The sequence below is a fragment of the Colletotrichum karsti genome (genome assembly GCF_011947395.1).
Source record: "Colletotrichum karsti strain CkLH20 chromosome Unknown Scaffold32, whole genome shotgun sequence".
Lineage (NCBI taxonomy): Eukaryota > Fungi > Ascomycota > Sordariomycetes > Glomerellales > Glomerellaceae > Colletotrichum > Colletotrichum karsti.
In genome coordinates, this window is record NW_024065932.1 from 104,638 (window position 1) to 121,072 (window position 16,435).

A 16,435-nucleotide genomic window follows, 5' to 3' on the forward strand; every position below is an offset into this window, starting at 1 on the left:
CATGCCCCTCGGGGCATCGGATATTTCTACCACATTGCTTGCGAGTGCAACCAGCATCTTTCCCTGTGCTTCATTGACCATTTCACCTGTACTGTAATTACATTGGGTCTCGTTTCAACGTTGTCACACCAGATCCCCGACCTGCCGTGGAGATGGGTCATCTTTCTGATGTCGTCGCAGCTTACACGCCTCAAGGTCCCCAGGCCTGGGTTTCACTTCTACTGGTGGCATTTGCAGTCTACTCTGTGCAGTTAGTACTTAGGAGGCTCTACTTCCATCCCCTATCCAAAATACCTGGGCCATTTCTTGCGCGGACGACGTACTGGTACGAATTCTATCAAGATGTTATCCTGGGCGGGGTGTATGTGAAAAACTACCCTGCTCTTCACGAGAAATATGGTACGCTCGCACAGAATGCCGGAGATCTATCATCTCCCTGCTTTTACCCGCCAGTAAAGCTCACCGTTTGACCCCAGGTCCTGTCATCAGAGCCAGCCCAGATCGAGTTCACGTCAGTGATCCCGACTTCTTCCATGAGTATGCTCCACTAATATCTGGCCTAACCTTCTGAAGCTGACAGCTTTCTTACTTTCAGGGTCTACTCGTCTGGGTCCAAGTACATGAAGGATCCTGCCTTTTTTCAGTCATCTGGTGGCATTCCCGAGGCGCTTCCTGCTATTGTCGACGTCGAGTATCATAGGCGCCGGAGGAGGCTCATCAACGACTTGTTCTCCGCCAAGTCCATGGAAGCACTGTCTCATCTCGTTCTGAAGGTTGTCCAAAACGCCCTTAAGAAGTGCCATGAGCATCATGACGAGAGAAAGGTTCTCGACATCCAGCGTCTCTACACCGGCATCACCATCGACACCATCATGCGAGTTCTCTGCGACCGCACGCTCAACTTCATCGAGGCGACGGACGAGGAGCCGCCCTTCCTCGCAACCCTGCGCACGTTCTCGGAGAGCTTCTTCCTCTTGAAGCACTTCCCAATCCTCATTTGGATGGCGCTCAACATCCCGAAGAGAATCGCCGCCAAGATGATCCCGGGAGAGTTTGAGTTCCGCGCCAACATCAACCAGTGGATCCGCGACCGTGCCGCGGAACACAATCTCGGCGTAGGGAAGGCCAGCGACGGGCGTAAGACCGTCATTGATCTTTTGCTGCTTCCCGAGGACGGGGGCAAGCCGTTGACGTACCAGGCCGTCGAGGACGAGACCTACTCGTTCGCCTTTGCCGGGACGCACACCACCAGCCATACCATGAGCATGGGCACTTACTACCTGCTAAGCAACCCGAGTAAGCTTCAGAAGCTTCGAGATGAGCTGAAGACGGTGCCCAAGAACGATCAAGGACTTTACGAGTACAAAACTGTGCGGTCCCTGCCGTACTTGAACGCCTGCATCAAGGAGTCCCTCCGCATGTCCTCGCCCGTTCCCGGCATTCTTCCGCGTCTTGTCCCCGACGCCGGCATGACCTGGAAAGGTCACTTCCTACCAGGGGGCACCTCCGTCTCTAGTTCCGTACGCTCGGTTCACGACAACCCTGATGTCTTCCCTGATCCCGCTCAATTCATCCCCGAGAGATGGCTGGGGAACAATAACTTGGACCACTACCTCGTTGTCTTTGGAAAGGGCTCTAGAGCTTGTATTGGTCTGAAGTAAGTTCTAGTTGTGCATTTGTGATCGTTTTTTTCTGGCGACCGAAGATTCAGAGACTGACCAGCCTCCCCCCTGCAGCGTTGCTTGGATGGAGACCTACCTCACCTTCTCCAACTTCTTCTCCTCGTTCGACATGAGTCTCTATGAAACCAACGAAGCTACCACAGATTGGACTGACTGCGGAAATGCTATGATCAAGAAGCACGTCAGAGTTAAGATTGATTCCATCGCAGTCTAGGAGATGACATGGTCTGAACACAAACCTACATAAACATAACAAGAATTTTGGGCGTGAAAGAAATGACTGGACGATAGACAACACTTTGAAAAGAAATACCATACTACTTCGGTAGAAAACAGGGGCACAGCACATCGTGAACGCACAGCTACTAGAACTTTAATAACATGGTTTCCCACCTCCCATTCTTGCCGTTGCCCTTGGTAGTGCCCTGCGTCTATTTTCGCGATCCTCTTGCCGGCTTAGTGGACGCGGTTGTAGCAGATCTAAACTTTGGAAGCCATGCTTGACACGCCGAGCAAGCTGATGAGCTTTGTGCACGGCGAGAAAAGATCTAATACACTGCGTCGTTATTTTTATCTGTCATTGCGAAGCTTCAAGTATGAATCAAGGTTAGATGTGCCCGAGGGTGGCGGAACGGCACCCAGACTGACGGCCGTCGTCAAGAGTCAAGATAGAGTGGCCATCAGTGACGAGCTCAACCCAGCGGTCGACAAGCAACCACAGACAAGTCTACAAGAGATGGTTTCCGGCAAGGTATCCGATTCGCTTCGGATTGACGGACGATTTAAGGCACATAGCTTACCAACCGTTCGGGCACCGGGGCAGATCCAATGTAATATTTGCCAATTTTCCAACTTCTGCAAGACTTAAAAATGATTTTTCTGAGAGCTGTCCCCCGATTTATCTTGCCACCCAACACAAGATGCAAATATATCAGCTGTCTGAGCAATCAGTCACTTCAATTCTCGTGCGTCATACGCGACTATTGCCCAACATCAGGCCCAAAAGGTTGGGCCTAGCCGAGCCTAGCCGTAATGTTCTTCCCCTCGAGTTATCAAATGTTAGATAAAAGACCAAGACCTCAATCACGAGATCACGAGATGATCAACTTCGTATTCAACAGCTACGTTCATCAATGTCACATTGCCCCGTTTCTCGGCAGGGGAAATTGATACTATTTTGGGTAAAAGCTCGACCGGATAGCTCCAGCGTCTTGGCGCCATGGAATCCACCCAGATGGACACCTTCCCGATCGGAAACTCATGGCCGAGTACTGTTGGGGGATTTAAAGGTTTTCAAGTTCCCTCAAAGCATTAGTGAATCACTTATTTATTGTTACTTCGAAAGATCGACCGCTCGAATCATGAAACTGCAGACATTTCTCACCAACTACCTTGGTCTGGCAGTTGTTTCTCAGGTTGCAGCCCAAGAGCAATGCGGTTCAAATTTTCCAGAGCCCGAAGCAGTTGAAGCTGCTTCCGCGTTGAGAGCTGCGCAACGGTCTCAGGGATTCCCCTCCAACTTTCTTGGAAAGAGAGCAGATGGCCTCCTCATTACGACGTATCTTCATGTCGTCGAAGATGAAGCGCATGCGGGCTTTGTCACTGAACAGATGATAGATAACCAGGCAAGTCACATCCCGGAATATGAGGATGTCGTCACTGACAGGTGTCTCCAGATGAGAGTTCTCAATGAGACCTTCGCACCCCACAACATTCAGTTCGTTGTCAAAAACACAACGCGCACCGTCAACGACGACTGGACTCGGCAGGCCCGCATCAAAGAGAAGGCAGAAGCCCTCCGACAGGGCGGTTATGATGACCTCAACATCTACTTCGAGACAGGTCTCATGACCAACCCCAATTCTGCCACGGGTATCTGCAGCTTTCCGGTCGAAGACCCTTGGAACACGGGGATCAACGGCACCTCTTGGTACACCTACGACGGGTGCCATGTGAGTGTCGGTACGATGCCCGGTGGCCCCGGGGTTCCTTGGGACCCGGAGGACAACAAGGGCAAAACTGCTACGCACGAGGTTGGGCACTGGTTTGGTCTTTTCCATGTGTTCGATGGCTTTGATTGCAACGGCGAAGGTGACTACATCGACGATACGCCAGCGACCCAGGTCGCGACTGTTGGGTGTCCTGTGGAACAGGATTCGTGCCCGGATCAGCCAGGACTCGATCCCATTCACAATTACATGGACTATTCCAAGCACGACTGGTAAGTTTGAGCTTATCTTTTTTTCCCAAGACCGCTCTGACGTCTATTAGTCTGTCTCATTTCACTCCGCTGCAGGAGGAGAGAATGTACCGATCATTTAATACGTTGAGATTGGGACGGTAGAGACTTGTTTGCTCGAAATCACAATGTTTTGTTCATAATATACTCCTAAACTCCATAAAGCACAATGAAATGTCTCCAGTAACAATCGTCCTTGGTTGTTCTCGAGTCCTCGTCGTGCTTCATCTCGACACTAATCATGTCGGTTCGCCCGCCACTGCGCGCCCAGCAGGATCTGGAAGGGTTGGCGTGCGCCAAGTACCGCCAACCTCCGACATATTGATTCCTGTCCCGGTCGTCTGCCATGCCCATCCGATTCTGCTGGACTCTTCAACAAGATAGAATCGTCCATTCGCTTGAAAACGGTCAAATGGAGCCCTATTCTGGGCCCAAGGCTCCAGTAGCACCATGTTCCTTTACAGAGAGATCAATAATTCATCCTCATCCGCCGTCTTAGTTTTCTTGTCGATCGCCGTCACGATCGTCGTCAGAGCTTTCCTCTTCTCCTCCGAGACCTTGACCATTTTCAAGGACTCTTGATTGTCGAGCTGGAGATACTTAATATCCTCTCCCAGCGTAGCTTTCTGCTTCTTTAGGATAGCATTTTCCTCCTTGACCGCCGCATTTTCCTCTTCCAATTCGCTGCATTTCTTGCTCAGCTGATTAACCATGCTGTCTTCATCGACGTTTAGAAGCTGCTGTGCTTGGTTCTCGATCTCTTCTTTCTCTTTACGGTGGTTTTCGTAGATGGTCTTGATTTGGCCTTGATGGGCCCTGTTGATGCGCTGGAGTTCTTTGGCGAGAATATCAGACCCAGAAAGGTATCCGACCTCTTCCGCCGTGAGTTTGGCTCTGGGCCCCTGGAATTCATTGACATGTTTGGATAAGAAACCCAGGTTGTCAATTTGCCTCCACTTTGATTTTGTTGCAGCCGGATTGTTCGTGTATTCTTGTTGAAGGAGGGCCCGAGTTGCAATGGTGACTATCAAATTGTCACAGAATATGAAAGCGCAAAGTCTGATGTTGGGATTGTTGGTGGTGTTGGAGGATTGATAGACCACCTGAACGGTGGCATACTCAGAGAGCAAGTTGGCGCGCTTGACGCGTGTCTTTTGGTCTGTGAGGAGTTCGGTTGTTGGGTTTTGTTTCTGGAGCTGAAAAGCGAGCTCGTCCTTGGATTGAAACTGAGGGAACTTCTTTTCCATGACAAGCCAAACCGCGTTGTTGGCCCAGGGGGCAAAGTCTTCATCGCTAATGCTGCATGTATTCATGTTGACGAGCTTTGGCGCAACGTTTAGTCTTCTCCTGATAATATCTATGCAGAAAAGTATAGAGCTTTTCTTACGTGGTTGATATTGGTGATTTGATATAGACTGGAACAAGTGAAACCACTCCGGATATATTTGTTGTCGGTAGATTGTTGTGCAAAGGCGAGCTTGTAAAGGCTTAGCGGTTGCTTATCCGATGAGGAGGAAAAGAGAAGCTTGTGAATGCTGGATTGTTTCTGTGTAGACATAAGAAAGATGAGGGTGAGAGCCTGCTTATATTCACCTCACTCTTAACACGGGGCCCAGCTGTTCTGTCCGACCTGAGAAGTATGAATTCTTGAGTTTTCCTTGTGTTTCATTTTGTTCAATCTGAACGTAGCACAATTTACCTCTTCTAGTTTGGATTATCTGTACCAGCGCTTTGTTATTTTCAATTGAGAATCAAAGTTCTTTGTCTCATTGAAGTGTTTTGACGACATCCGTTTTTACTGTTCTCAGTCTGTCAGCCTTTGCTGCTTAGCGAGTCAATAGCTACCAGGTCTACTCAGTATTGTTCTCGAATCTCGTATTCTTTACATCCGTGAAAGCCCTTTTGACTCCTCGAGAAACTGATTGTTCCGAAGGTGGCAGCGAACAAAGATGTATGAGATGACCTCGTTCTCAACCTCTCAAAGGCCTTCTAGATGACGCAGTATATGGCCTCCAGTACTCGGCCGGAATGTCGAGGAGCTGGTTTCTTGAGCTAGCGCTGGTGTACTGGAGGCTGCTTTAATTGACGAGGCTCGTGATGAAGAAAATTATCTGCCAGTGCCATCATACTCTTCATCCGTATGGACACCCCTTTAAGGCCGTCATACTGCCCTGCTAAGTTTTTCGAAGGTTTTAATCAAACCTTAACTGTCCGGTCGTATAGACAGCTTGGTGATATAGGTACAGATCAATGGTTATTACGTGACTGTTCATGTCAGGGGCTTTCCGATACCCGTGTGATAAGGTTGACAGGGAACATCAGAGCCTCGTACGTACTTATGTTGCCATGATGACCTTCCGGCCGACAGAGGCACGTTAGGTGACTCAGATCATGATAAGAATTCTCGCTCTTAGTGCAAGATTGCGTTAACAAAACCCTCTCGTTCTTTTTATTGAACTGCAACGATAGCACATTCGCCGTCATTAAAGGTCAGGTGGTATGATCTGAGCAATGATTGTTGATGTTGCTGCTGCTGACCCCATTTCACTTCTCTACATCTTTCTGGGGCCTGGAGGCGGGCAATGGCAGACAGCGTGCAGAACAGTTTTTCGTCGCATTCTGGACTTTATGTGTCACAAAGGATTGAAAACTTTGTGTTGTTTCCATATGATCAGACAAGCAATCGAAAACATTTTTTCTGAGTACATACCGTCATGATGTTGAGGTCATTGATGCTAGGTAAATAAAAGCAGCCCCAAACTAAGTTGCGTTTTTTCTCGCGAGATGGTCACAGTCCACTTGATTTGACACCCTATATGTGTTTCCCCACGTGTCGGGTATTCACTAAGAGACTTACCCACATTGTATTTGGCTTGAGTGGTTTGAGACACGAACCTCGCGCACTACGTTGTATCAACGGCCACATGCAAGTTCCACGGCTGCTGCGAGCATCGTTGAGTGCTCATCACAACACATGTATGGCCATGATGCACCGATTACTCTGTAGCACAGGATACAGGTGCTCATCGAGCTTCGACTGTTTCACCTTAACACTAGGAACTTCAGCTACGCAAGCCCACGGTGACAGGTCTGAGACTTGGAGTGCAAAGTGTGGCAGCAACTGTGGATATCTTGCTCCTCATTCGCCCAGCTCGAGCGGCTGATGCGCAGCCACTCGACTGCACTCCATCCCTTGCTGCCAGCTGAACTCGGGTTCGTAGTGGTTTCTTAGAATCTTACTTCTGGGGTTACAAAATCAAGGCGTCATGTTACCCAGTCACAATATCACCAGAAGTCTGGTGATCGACAGGCCGCCTAAATGATCTATAAAATGCGAAGAACATCCCCTCTTATGTGGTGGTCTGGACACGGCTTCTCACAAGATTCACCATTCTCATCTCCTAACTCAACATGATGTTCTTCCCGCACCAAATTGTGACCATCATTGGTGTCTTTTTCCTTGGAACACAGGCTCTAACGACACTGGCTAAGTGCAATGCTGACAAGTAAGTCCCATCAATGATATCAGATAGTAGTGCCTCTAACCCATTGAAGCTGCTATCGAGCTCTCTTCCCCTGCCCAACTCCGTCCGCGGTCTCTTCTGCTTCTGAGTTCTGCGCGACCATCACTGCAAATGGCGCCACGGCCACCAACTTCCCTTTTCGCGCAACGGCGGCATGCGGGACCGCTCCGGCACGGTACATCTCCGCCTGCGGATGCGGCCCCACGTGCCCGATCCCGACTCCGAGTCCGACCCCATGCACGTCTGACCGCAGTCTCTTGACTAATAGCGACTTCGAAAATGGCCTCTCGAGCTGGACTGTCGAAGTTTTCGACACAAAAGCCAAAGCCGGCATCACTTCCCAGGCCGCGAATTGCGGCTTAAAGTCCTTTGAGGCAACCCTGTTGAGCGATAGGCCGGGCCAGGATCCCGTTACTAGTGTTAGATTGAACAGCTCAGCAATTTCGGTCCAGAGGAATGTGCCTTGCAGATTGAACTTCGCAGTTTGGTTCGATAACATGGATGCTGGCTTTGTTGGTGTCAGGATCAATGGTGAACCCAGAAGAACCGTGGATGCGAGGGACAGTCCCGGTTGGGGCGTGTGGAAGACGGTATCGGTGGACTACACGCCTGATGCGGACAAGGTGTTGGTCTCGTTTGACTTCTTATATGGAAGAGTTGCAAGTATCGTCAGGCTTGACAGCGTCGTCTTCAACTATCTCCGTTGAATAGACAAAGGTACGATAGCTTATAACATATTTCATAATCCAGATGCCCGATCATACGCAATTGATTCTATATCTTAAATACCCCCGATCAACTAAAAATGACTTCAAAAAACTCTCAGCTTTGTGAATAATGCAGGAACTGTGAAGAGCGTGAACACAACTCCGAAATCATATCTTATCGCCGAGCCGGAAAAGCGATCCGAGCGCCCGGGCCGGGACCCGGTCGTCTCTTGTTGTTCTGCGCCGAAACCGGCCGGGAAGACGGCGAGATTACCGCAAGCGCAAAGATCTACTCTTGTCGCTCTTGTGCTTCGGAGCGTGTCAAAGTTTACGTGACAGGATTTCATGGATGATTTGGGAGAAAACAACCCTGTTTTATGATTTTTAACTAAATCCTTCAACCAACAACAATTCAAAGGGACAATAAGCCATCAAGGGAAAGCAGGCGTATTCAGCGTGTTTGACGCAAGGATCCCACGCAACTAAAACCAAAAACCCTCCGGTCCAGAACCAACTGGCCGAACGGGTCGCCCAGCATTCTCTCCGCGTCATGAGACCAATGACAGGAATCCATTACACATCTTCCGGCTTCGTCTGTATCCGGTTAAGACTTTAAACTTCCGTCAGTGTCATCTCGCGTCTTTCCAGGGGTCGCTCCGAGGTTGTCTCCACATCATTCCCGGGGAGACGCAAACAAAAACCAAACGCGCCTCGCAACGCCTCGGGTCGGGAAATTGACATGGTATCGAAATTCGGAAAATCGCCTCGTAAAAATTGATTCCCCGCGATCATACTGTATACGGTATGCCGATGCTCGTCTTTGCTTTGTCACCAATACCCGGAGGGTCAATTTCAAATTGACGCAGCCTGCAATCTGCCTTCGAACTTGTCAACTGCAATTCTCGAGCGACAGGAGAAAGCTGGCTGACACGTTGGGTTCTATCGTTGCCCGGTATGCCTTCTCAAACTGATCCCCCAAGTCAACAGGACAACCACGGCGGCGTGGTACGGATGCCTGACAATGTTCCCAGAGCAGAGGAGAATGAGAAGCATCATGACACTACCTCGCCGACCAGCCCAGCCAGCAGCCCTCGAACGAGTGATGAGGTAGAGTTCAAGGAGGGCGGCTACGGATGGTGCGTCTCGATGGTATAAGACGTCTCTCGTTGGCGCCTGCTAACCTGAAGAAAAGGGTCGTCGTCGCTTGTGTCTTTCTCATCAACGCTCACACTTGGGGCTTGAACTCGGTGAGTCACACTTTCGCTCTCTCATTCGGATTCCAACAAGTCTCACAATTTACAGTCGTATGCCGTCTTTCTCGCCTATTACCTCAACTCGGGGGCGTTCCCCGGCGCAAACCCCATCACTCTGGCCTTCGTCGGCGGGCTCTCTTTCTCCGTCGGTGAGTCTTACACCGCGTTCCCCGCCTCCGTGCCGAGCCGCATGCTGACAACCGGCCCCCAGCCCTCCTGGTCGCCCCGATCGTCACCTGGTTCATCCCCCGCATCGGGACGAGACCAACTGTCGCCATCGGCGTTACCGTTCAATCGTAAGCCTGACCCAGTTCGCTCGCCTTTGATTGATAGTCCTGACGCACACCCAGTGCCGCCCTCATTGGCGCTTCCTTCACGACGCAAATATGGCATCTCCTCTTGTCTCAGGGCATCGGCTTCGGCGTCGGCATGGGATTCACCTTCAACGCCACCGTTGGCGTGATCCCTCAATGGTTCGTCGTACGTCGCTCCTTCGCCTCAGCGATTGGTAGTGCCGGGTCCGGCCTGGGAGGTCTGATCTACTCCCTTGCATCGACGGCCATGATTCACAACATCGGCCTGCCGTGGGCGTTCCGCATCCTCGCCATTCTGTCTTTCGTGGTCAACGGCATATGCTGCGTTCTCATGCGGGACCGCAATAAGGCTCTCGGCAGCGTCCACCTCGCCTTTCATAAAGACCTGTTCCAGAGGACCGAGTTCTGGCTCTTCATGTCATGGGGCTTCTTCTCGCTATTCGCATACGTCATTGTCGTTTTCTCCTTGGCGGACTTTGCTGAGACGGTCGGGTTCAGCGCTAGCCAGGGTTCGATTGCTTCTGCGATGTTTCAACGTGAGTCTCATTCTCAGCCGCCATGGCTCACAGGATACTGACCAGATGTAGTGTCCCAGGGTATCGGGCGACCCATCATCGGCCTCATCAGCGATCGCGTCGGGCGCATCAATGTTGCTGGACTCGGCACCCTCGTGGCTGGGCTTGCGACTTTCTTCGTTTGGATCTTTGCCGGGAAGTATTTTGCGGGTACCATCGTCTACGCTCTGTTTGGAGCATTCGCTGGCTGCATCTGGGCTACAGTCACACCCGTCGGCGCCGAAGTGGTTGGAATCCAGCTTCTTCCTTCAGGTAAGTTGTTGCTCCTGTCGTCTGAGTGGCCATCGGCCGCTAACTTCTGTTCAGCCCTATCTATCTTTTGGATGGTCCTCGTTCTTCCAGCGACCTTCGCAGAGCCAATCGCTTTAAGCATCAAAGGCTCAGGCATCGATGCCTATCTTAACGTGGAGATTTTCGTAGGCTTCATGTATATCGCAGCTTTCGCATCACGTAAGTTTCACCGTCATGAATTGAGCTCGGAGCATTTCACTCACCAGAGGCAGTCTGGTCCCTTCGCATTTGGAAAGTTCGCGAACTAGAATCCATCGACTTGCCGGAAAATGAACGAGCTGAAGCGTTGCGAAACAATGATGCCGCGTCTTTGGCAGCTTCGCGAAGAACGAAGCCTGAGCGTGGTCTCGCCAGCTCTATCTTGAAGGGAGCGCTGACAGTTCAGCGTGTCTGAAACAGTGTCGCGTACCACGACGTAGGGATGAGATACCCGTTGAAAATAAGAAGCTTGGATAATGTGTATGACTACATGTGAGGCAATCATCAGAAAATAACACCAAGATAACATCCCTAACGCGTAATCACCTTTCTCAGCCCCTTCTCAGCCCAAAAGTCTGTTGATCATGCCATTAATCCTCCAGAACCCGGGCACATAGCTTGCCAGTAAGCCCCTGACTAGTCGTTGCAAGACTTCCGGCCCGTACCGCGGGAAACCCTCTTTCGCCCTTTCAGACCATACCATTACTTCTTTCAGGTCCTTATACCGCTCATCTATTGCCAACTCCGCAAAGCCCGCACCCAGATCCGGGTACGACACTGTCATCATGGGCGACTCGACGCCGATGTAGTGCCCGCTGCCCTCCTCGTCGATGATAGCCGGTGGCTGCACCAACACCAGTGATAAGAGGCCCTCTCTCTCCCCTTTCTGGAACGTCTCGTGCGCATTAAGCAGGTCCGCGTACGGGTAGTAGAATGCTCTCTTCACGAGGAACAGCACCAGGGCCGGCTGCTGCTTACTTCCATTCTTGTTCCACGTCGACGACGACAGCAGTAGCAACCGGGGCTTGGTCCATGCCGACGCCTCCGCCTCATTCTTAAGCTGTTCCAGAGCAGTCGCAATGGTGCGAGACGCGTCTGTCAATACGCGAACCCCGGGCCTGTTGTCGTTTTCGCCGAGCGCGCAGACGATCGTGTCTGCGCCGTCCAGAAACTCCTTCACGCGGGAGACGTCGGTGACCTGGCCTTCGATGATTTCCACCCTGTCCTCTGTCTTGAAAGAGGGAAACAGTGAAAGGAGCTTGGCCTTTGACCTGACGTAAACCTTGATGTGAAAGGGGTTCGAGGGGTTTGCAAGCAAAGACTTGAGAGTTTCGCTGCCCGTGCCGCCGGTTGCGCCGAATATGGCGATGGTTCTCTTTGAAGAAGTGGGATTTGATGGCATTTTGAGTGGTTGTTGCTTATTGAGTTGCAGTTCTTGAGTTCAGCTTTTCGACTAGATGGGTTTTCATACACATTTCAAGCTTTCTTCTTCACATGTAGTCAGGAGTAATGGCATATGGATTTATTAAACCTTGTCAAGATATGTTGTCCACGGACCAGCCGTTCTCCGGTTGAGATCCGGACAAATTGGACAATAGCATACCAACTGTCGGACAAGTTAGAGTTGAAAAATGTCCGCGCCGAACTTCTTGACCGACTAGAAGGCCGGTGCTTTGAAACGCAGACCCCGTCATGGACTCGGGCCCCGCCACTTGCATCGGCCCTAACGCCACTACCGCGTGAACGTCATCGACTCGCGCAACCCCAGATCCACCACTGCAATTCCAGATGTGGGCTCAAATCTCAAAATGCAGGGTCTCAAGTCGGAGCTCGGTGCTTTACACGTCCGTTTGCCCGGTCGGACGCCTGTACGTGATGTGGATTGCCCATGTGGTCCGGCGAGTCGGCCTTTAAAGCAGCGAGTCCGGATCTGAGACATCAGGCATCATGTTCCTGAAGTTGTCTTATGGCCAATCGAAGCCATGAGAAGGGCGTCAATCGGTCAGGAGATTATTGATTCTGTCTGCTAATTATTCATCCCTTCGGTTTCGGTTTCCTGAATGATTTCCCTGTCCATGGAAAACGGTAAATGTGCTCGCCCCAACATTAGTCAGTTCTTTTCTCAGTTCTCTTCGAAACCAGGATCCACACTTCCCAGCTTCGAGTTCGCGCTGCCAGGAGAAGATGTATGTTAACCTTTCACATGCGTAATCTCAAACAGTATTTCGCGTCGGTAGGAAGAACTGTGTTCTCCGAAGTGCAGAAGTTTGGTGTCTTGAATACTTCTCTGAGCTGCCAACAATTGTAATTCCCTTGCCCAACCAGTAGTAGACGCCGCACACCTTAAATCAGCAGAGTTACTTGGTTTACAAAGACTGGGGCTATAGCTATGGCTTAAACGACGCTGTATAGCCCCTTGGGTTTCACTTACACGCAATTGCGTCTTGTATTATGACCTTTTAACGCTCATCGCGATTGCAGACACACCCGGATTAAGCACACGGCTGCTACAAAAGGTAAAGGAACTCTATTAAACATGATCGTCGCAACGGTGCAGGCTGAACTTCTGAGAGTCTGCTAACAGAAGGTTAAGTTAAAATCTCAAGCGAACACGACGCGAGAATTTTCATGGAGCCATAAGGTTATTTATGTCTCGAAGCCTTAAGGCATGGTTGTTTCTACAGAGTTGACATTGCACGAATCCATCGGGAAAGCCCAGCAAGAACATCGCCTACTTATTTCCTTGGCAACATACAACGACTTTCATCATGTCGTAACACTCTCCAGCTTTACAGACAATATCGCAGGCTAGGTCTCCTTCTAGCTATCAACAGATTAGCTCACGCAACAACAATCTCTCTTCCAGCAACTTACGAGTTCAATGTTGTGTATCTAGCACTCGGGACACTCCCTGGGACATCTAGGCCCGGTGCAGAGCCAGTCATCGCCAATCTTCTTGCAAGAACATTGCCTAGCGACAAGCTCACCATCTCTCTTGACTGTGGGCTCCATCATCAGGTCCTTGGGACACAGTCGGCCACTGCAAATCCACTCGCCGCCGACCTTCTTGCAAGAGCACTGTCTGGCAACGAGCTCCGCACCTCTCTTAACCATTTCCGGTTCCATGGTGAAGTCCTTGGGGCACAGTCTGCCGCTGCAGATCCATTCATCTCCGACCTTCTTGCAAGAGCATTGTCTGGCGACGAGCTCGCCTGGGGCGGCAGTGACCAGGGCCAGGGCGGCGGTAAGAGCGAGGATGGAGAACTTCATGTTGGTAATCGTTTTGAGGATGTCGTAGGTTTGTTGTTGGGTCTGGTGGTTTGGGTGTTGGTGATGCGAGCAATGTCGTGATCAGTTGAGAAGATGGCAACAGCGAGGAGACTCTATTTATGTTTGAATAATGCCAAGAAGGGAGAATGAACTTAAAACGCCTTCCATGCACTATCGTCCGCGGAAACACTGCCTTTGGTCAGTCATCTCTTCTGTTGATCGACTTATCAGCTGTCGAGCTTCCTCTTCCGGGCATATCGCACGTCACTGCGTTCTGAATTTGCCGCCCGAGTTCCCAGAAGTACTCAATGATTGGCTTGTTATTTTTTGTTCTGTGAATCTCCATGTGTATTGACTGGGACGACTCCATCCTGAAGGAATAGGGACTTTTGGCGCCTTCGTAGTTGCGCCTCACAGCCGCAGTGAGACCCATACGCACACCTATACCTAATGGAGAAGGTGTACATGATTTGTGTTCTAATGGGCGGATATAGTTGCGCAGGATCGCAAGTCTTAAACTGGCATAAGCTTTGCCCGATTGTAACTCTTCTTACGGGGGCACCTTGATTCGTCCGCCAGTTTAGACTTGGCAACCATTGGAGGAAGCTATAGATGGGACTTTAGTCCTCGCCCGTCGGGTATGCAAAGACTTGCTGAACAAGGTTTGGAGTTTCGAGACCTTCGATAGTTCAGTGCCTTAGCGTTCAAAAGCCTGTAGTGATGGACCTTTTGTGTGGTCTTTACCTTGCACAGGAAGCTTGGCTGCGTCACAACACCCTTCTCGCCTCCGCCACTTCCCTCGACTTTGATTCCACCCGGATAAAGTAGCTGAACTTCCCTAGGGGCGGGACTGTCCGCCTTCCCGATTAACTCCTCACTCCTCCCCGCAGATCAGCTGACACAGATAAGCTGCTTACTCCAGATTGACATATGTCGTCCGGCTTAGGGCTGGGGCTGAGGGCTGACGTGGCGATGGCAAGATGCTGCATATCATGCAACGTTAAGACCCCCAGAACCATGCGACTCTTGCATGGCACGAATTCCAATGCCAAGGATCGGGAACACCTGCCATCTTTACGGTCTGTATTGTAAGGTTCTAGACCGACCTAAAATTACTCAACATGAAGTCGGAAAGAACTCAGTTGCCTCAGTTGCATCCAAAACATAGTCTAAAATATTTACCAAGTCAGTCCGACTTCTTTCTTTTCAACTTATTGGCCTCTTGATAAGCCACTTTCTTTATCTCTTCCCCTTCAGCACCACTCCACTTTCTTCCATCCAGATGCCTCAGACATAGAATCTTTCCATCATTAGGGTAATAAAGCCAACAAGCCCATTTCGCCCACATTCCTTGCTCTTTCATCTGGGTCCTCGCCCTGTGTCCAACCGTGTCCTCGATAAAGGCGCCTCTCGAGATCGCTAGTCTTGTAGGGAACACCCTCGTAAGGTAATGCGCCGTTGAAGCGATGTGTGGTTTGTCGTGCCAGAAGAACATTGGCGTCAGCGGCACTTTTGTCTTTGGATCTGAAGAAGTCTCGAAGTCCCGTTTCAGCTTAGTCGTCAGGGCCCTCAGAGTCGGATTATCGTGAGCGTGAGCCGAGCCGGCATACTCCAGCATCCGCACCGACGCAAGACAGACGTACTTCACCGGCGCCTCTTCGTCGTCGTCGGCAGCCTTCATGACTTCCAACATGGCTGTCACGGGTATTTCTGCCACGAGTGTCCAGTCGTGTTGATGGACCCAGACGTATGGTGTCGTGGTCATTCTGAGAGCTGTCCGTACGGCAAGGCCGAAGCCGAGTCTTTCCGCAGGCTCCACGAAGGCAACTTTGCCATCACCTGTCCGACTGACAGTGTATGACGCGATATTAGAAGCAGCTGTCCGCCCAGTATAGCCGTATTCTGCCTCCCCTTGTTCCTGCATCAAATCCGCATCATTTTCGAGTCCGTAGGCGTCGAGGACAAGTTCTTTGACGTTCTGCTTGTAAGCTTCGAAATCCTTCGCACCTTCCTCTGTGACTTGGCCCTTCTTCAATCTGGGCACTGCTGCTATGCGCTCGTAAGTGTCGAAAACGACAATGATTTGGCAAGATAGCAGGCTGTCACAGTGGAGACGGAAAGAGTCGAAAACGGCGCTGAGGAGCTCTGTTGACGGCGCCGATGGTGTTGGCGATGTCGTGATGATTAGAGTGAGATCTTCGGAGATCGGCGCCGATGTGGGCAGCACAGGATTGGAGGACATGGCTCCTCGCCAGGTGAGGTGTTCGTGGGTAGAAGCGGATTTCATCTGCCTGCTGCTGATGCATCTGACGAAGCTCGTCAGACGAATTCGGTACGTACTCTTTTCGTGTTCATTTTTTCCAGTGGCCCATGCCGGATTTGTGGGGCCGTGTCACCGGCAGATGCCCGCGGACATCTTGAACAGTTACCTGTTCGTCCGAAATAGATTTTGAGTCACCACACACGCATGCTAGAATGACTAATTGAAGAAATTCTTCTGATATTCATGTTATGTTTATGTTGGCGGATCTATAGGCTGTGTACAACACAAGGACTGCTTCAAGGGCTAAGAACTAAGAGATAGGCAATCCGTTAGTTGGC

At 50.7% G+C, this 16,435-nt stretch overlaps 7 protein-coding genes across 7 annotated transcripts; 3 read left to right on the plus strand and 4 right to left on the minus strand.

Annotated features, from left to right (window-relative positions):
* Positions 1-152: 152 nt before the first annotated feature.
* Positions 153-1,896, plus strand: CkaCkLH20_09104 (CND5p; the record flags this gene model as incomplete). Its single annotated transcript, XM_038891819.1, has 4 exons — positions 153-399; positions 477-537; positions 596-1,657; positions 1,737-1,896. The coding sequence occupies 4 exons, from the start codon at positions 153-155 to the stop codon at positions 1,894-1,896; spliced, it is 1,530 nt and encodes a 509-aa protein (XP_038742752.1).
* A 1,147-nt stretch (positions 1,897-3,043) lies between these two features.
* On the plus strand, positions 3,044-3,907 carry CkaCkLH20_09105 (metalloprotease mep1; the record flags this gene model as incomplete). The annotated part of the gene is made up of 1 exon (XM_038891820.1): positions 3,044-3,907. The coding sequence occupies one exon, from the start codon at positions 3,044-3,046 to the stop codon at positions 3,905-3,907; it is 864 nt and encodes a 287-aa protein (XP_038742753.1).
* Positions 3,908-4,379: 472 nt separating this feature from the next.
* On the minus strand, positions 4,380-5,234 carry CkaCkLH20_09106 (uncharacterized protein; the record flags this gene model as incomplete). Its single annotated transcript, XM_038891821.1, has 1 exon — positions 4,380-5,234. The coding sequence occupies one exon, from the start codon at positions 5,232-5,234 to the stop codon at positions 4,380-4,382; it is 855 nt and encodes a 284-aa protein (XP_038742754.1).
* Positions 5,235-7,332: 2,098 nt separating this feature from the next.
* CkaCkLH20_09107 (major facilitator superfamily transporter) lies at positions 7,333-10,979 on the plus strand (the record flags this gene model as incomplete). Its single annotated transcript, XM_038891822.1, has 10 exons — positions 7,333-7,427; positions 7,477-8,070; positions 9,184-9,288; positions 9,345-9,399; positions 9,455-9,554; positions 9,617-9,701; positions 9,756-10,255; positions 10,307-10,546; positions 10,601-10,744; positions 10,798-10,979. The coding sequence occupies 10 exons, from the start codon at positions 7,333-7,335 to the stop codon at positions 10,977-10,979; spliced, it is 2,100 nt and encodes a 699-aa protein (XP_038742755.1).
* A 147-nt stretch (positions 10,980-11,126) lies between these two features.
* Positions 11,127-11,966, minus strand: CkaCkLH20_09108 (afli avfa cytochrome p450 monooxygenase; the record flags this gene model as incomplete). Its single annotated transcript, XM_038891823.1, has 1 exon — positions 11,127-11,966. One exon carries the CDS (start codon positions 11,964-11,966, stop codon positions 11,127-11,129), a length of 840 nt encoding a protein of 279 aa, XP_038742756.1.
* Positions 11,967-13,456: 1,490 nt separating this feature from the next.
* Positions 13,457-13,834, minus strand: CkaCkLH20_09109 (uncharacterized protein; the record flags this gene model as incomplete). Its single annotated transcript, XM_038891824.1, has 1 exon — positions 13,457-13,834. The coding sequence occupies one exon, from the start codon at positions 13,832-13,834 to the stop codon at positions 13,457-13,459; it is 378 nt and encodes a 125-aa protein (XP_038742757.1).
* A 1,186-nt stretch (positions 13,835-15,020) lies between these two features.
* CkaCkLH20_09110 (putative alcohol dehydrogenase) lies at positions 15,021-16,121 on the minus strand (the record flags this gene model as incomplete). The annotated part of the gene is made up of 1 exon (XM_038891825.1): positions 15,021-16,121. The coding sequence occupies one exon, from the start codon at positions 16,119-16,121 to the stop codon at positions 15,021-15,023; it is 1,101 nt and encodes a 366-aa protein (XP_038742758.1).
* Between the last annotated feature and the right edge of the window lie 314 nt (positions 16,122-16,435).